This window comes from Vollenhovia emeryi, unplaced genomic scaffold, assembly GCF_000949405.1.
Source record: "Vollenhovia emeryi isolate VEMERY1.0 unplaced genomic scaffold, V.emery_V1.0 DF943626.1, whole genome shotgun sequence".
In the NCBI taxonomy this organism is placed as follows: Eukaryota; Metazoa; Arthropoda; class Insecta; order Hymenoptera; family Formicidae; genus Vollenhovia; species Vollenhovia emeryi.
This window is the reverse complement of record NW_011962740.1, coordinates 1-2935: the sequence shown is the minus strand read 5'-3', so window position 1 is coordinate 2935 and position 2935 is coordinate 1. Positions and strand designations below refer to the sequence as shown.

At 45.9% G+C, this 2935-nt stretch overlaps 1 protein-coding gene across 1 annotated transcript; it reads right to left on the bottom strand.

Moving 5' to 3' along the window:
- Window positions 1-576: 576 nt before the first annotated feature.
- LOC105565241 (uncharacterized protein K02A2.6-like) lies at window positions 577-1443 on the bottom strand. The gene has a single exon (XM_012018274.1). The coding sequence runs from the start codon at window positions 1441-1443 to the stop codon at window positions 577-579; it is 867 nt and encodes a 288-aa protein (XP_011873664.1).
- Window positions 1444-2935: the final 1492 nt, after the last annotated feature.

Sequence of the window (2935 nt, the reverse complement as noted above, 5' to 3'; positions counted from 1 at the left end):
GACGAATGTGATATTCCAAACGACACAGTCTTATTTCGTGATGAGCATAGAGCTCAGTTCTTTTACGACTTTCAAACGCGACGCTCGCCAAGCAGGATTGCGACGGATGTGCGCGACACGGTCTTGTCCGGTTAACGAAGGGACTAAGCGGTATCGCGACAGAGACGTGCGTGTGTTCCAAGCGAGTCGCTATCAAACCATACGAAACAATGCCAAAAAGAGGGTCGCCTCCTAAGCGTTGCCGCGACCCGAGCCGAGCTCGAGACGTCGTCGTGGCTCAGAGCCGATCCTCGAGGCACACTAAGCGTTGCCACGACCCGAGCCGAGCTCGAGACGTCGTCGTAGCCCAAAGACACTAAGCGTTGCCACGACTCGAGCCGAGCTCGAGACGTTGTCGTGGCTCAAAGACACTAAGCGTTGTCACGACCCGAGCCGAGCTCGAGACGTCGTCGTGGCTCATAGACACTAAGCGTTGCCACGACCCGAGCCGAGCTCGAGACGTCGTCGTGGCTCAAAGACACTAAGCGTTGCCGCGAGGCGAGTGAACCAAAGAGCGTGTGACAACTGTACCAAAACTCAAATGTACTGACCAATGTTGAATAAACTTTGATACGAAACCACAGCGTCAAAGGTGTTGGCGCTGACCACAGAACACCAATAATAAGTGTTATCGTCGTTTACAATCGGAGTATCTTTACCAATGGAACGCATTTGATTTACATGTCTTTTCCAGGAACGACCGTCATCCAATGCTATATTGTAATGCAACTTCACTATTCTTTTTGCAATTGTACCGAATTTCCATTTGGAGTCTTTGGTATAATTTCTACACGCTACCCTCTCTCCGCATATAAATTCTTTGTTACATGCTTGTAAGTCGCTTGCTGCATTCTCTATTTGTTTATCTAGCCTTATTAAATCTAAGCGAGTGCGTAATTTCCTATTTAAGAACATTTCTGCTGGAGACTTGTTTGTGGTCGCATGTGGAGTAATTCTATATTGTAATAAGGTTTTACTTAAAACTACATTTAAATTTAATGAGTTGCAATTTGTGCGTTTTAATGCTTGCTTGAATGTCTGTACAAATCGTTCTACTTGGCCGTTCGTGGCAGGATTATATGGTGACGTGAGTTTATATATTATGCTCTGTGATTCGAGGAATTCTTTGAATTCGACAGAAGTGAAGGTTCTGCCATTGTCAGTAACAATAATCGAAGGTATGCCATACGCTGCAAATATCTGCTGACACTTTGAAATTGTACTTCTAGCGGTAATGTCCTTCATTACATGTACTTCGGGCCATTTTGAAAATGAGTCGACCATAACCAAGAACATTTTATCCAAGAAGGGACCTGCAAAATCGAGGTGCACGCGTTGCATAGGTGCATAGGTAGCCGGTTGCCACGCGTGCACCGCTACTTTTGGAGGATTGTTCATGTGCATTTTACAGTTTGCGCAATTCTTTACAAGTTTCTCAATGTCCCTGTCTATTCCCGGCCACCAACAGTAATTTCAGGCTAAATTTTTCATTCTTACAATTCCGAAATGTCCCGCGTGCAATTCATTTAAGATTGCTGAGCGTAGTGCTTTTGGAATGACTGTCTTAAGACCGCGCATAATTACACAGTTTTGTAGACTAAATTCTATCTGATCCAACTGGAAACGTTTTGATCGATGAATCTGGTTTCCCTTTTCCAATGCTTGCAATAATTCTGACAATTCTTCATCTTTTTTGTTTCTATTGCAATTTTATTTACAGTTATTGGAAGTGTCTCCATTAACCCCAATTGAAAAGCATCTACTACATCGGCCATTGAATCTTGTTGACTCACTGGTAATCTAGATAAGCAATCTGCATTTGTGTGCTGTTCGGATTTCCTGTATTGGATGTCGTAATTGAACCCTTGAAGAAATATTGCGTAATGCTGCATACGCATTGCCGAATAGATAGGTAAACTTTTTACGGGCGAAAATATATGTACCAATGGACGATGGTCCGTTATCAAGGTGAACTTATTTCCATAAAGAAATTGAAAGTACCTTTTTACTCCGAAAATTATCGCGTAAGCCTCTTTATCTATCTGTGAATACTTTAATTGAGTATTGGAAAATGCCTGAGAGGCGTATTGTATTACCCTCTCTGACCCATCCGGGTATCTATGAGATAACACCGCGCCTACTCCATACGGACTGGCATCCGTAGCTAAAATAATAGGTAGTTTTGAATTGAAGTGTACTAGTACTTTATTACTCACGAAAGCGTCTTTCGCTTTTTTAAAAGCACGCTCACAATCTTGCGTCCAACGAAATTGAGTATTTTTACTTAATAATTTATTCAGCGGTTGCAAAATAGTACTCAAGTGTCGTATGAATTTACCGTAATAGTTTATCATCCCTGTAAATGCGCGAACTTCTGTCACGTTTGTAGGGCGAGGCATGTTTTTAATAGCTTCCATCTTATGTTTTTCTTTATGTTTATCTTTTCGCGGTACCTTTTTTTTTACGTGTGGAAATCCTTTATGGATACCCGGGCCCCCCTCTGGGAAGGGAGTTTACAAATGGCCCGGGTTATGTGGGACTGCCCCCCTAATGTCGATCGGGGTGCGGCCGCTGGCATTGCGACCGCTGGGCTTACCGCACTAAAACCACAAGGTGACCTGCGCGGTGCTGTAACTTGGGAGACGCCCAGGATGTGGCAGAGCCATACTTCTGGACGCCCCCCGCACCGGCCCGCCGTTTGACAGGCGGGCCTTCGCGCACCCTCCCCCGTTGTTATGGGGGGAGGGGGGACTCCCCCCGCAGGAGGAGTCCACTACTCTACTGGGCGGTCACAACCTCTGCCGCCCGCCTCCGTGGAGGCAGGGCCTGACGGGAGTCCCAGCCCGCCAGGCCCCGGCCGCCTCCCCCATAGTTGGGGGAGGGCCGTCTCCTTACC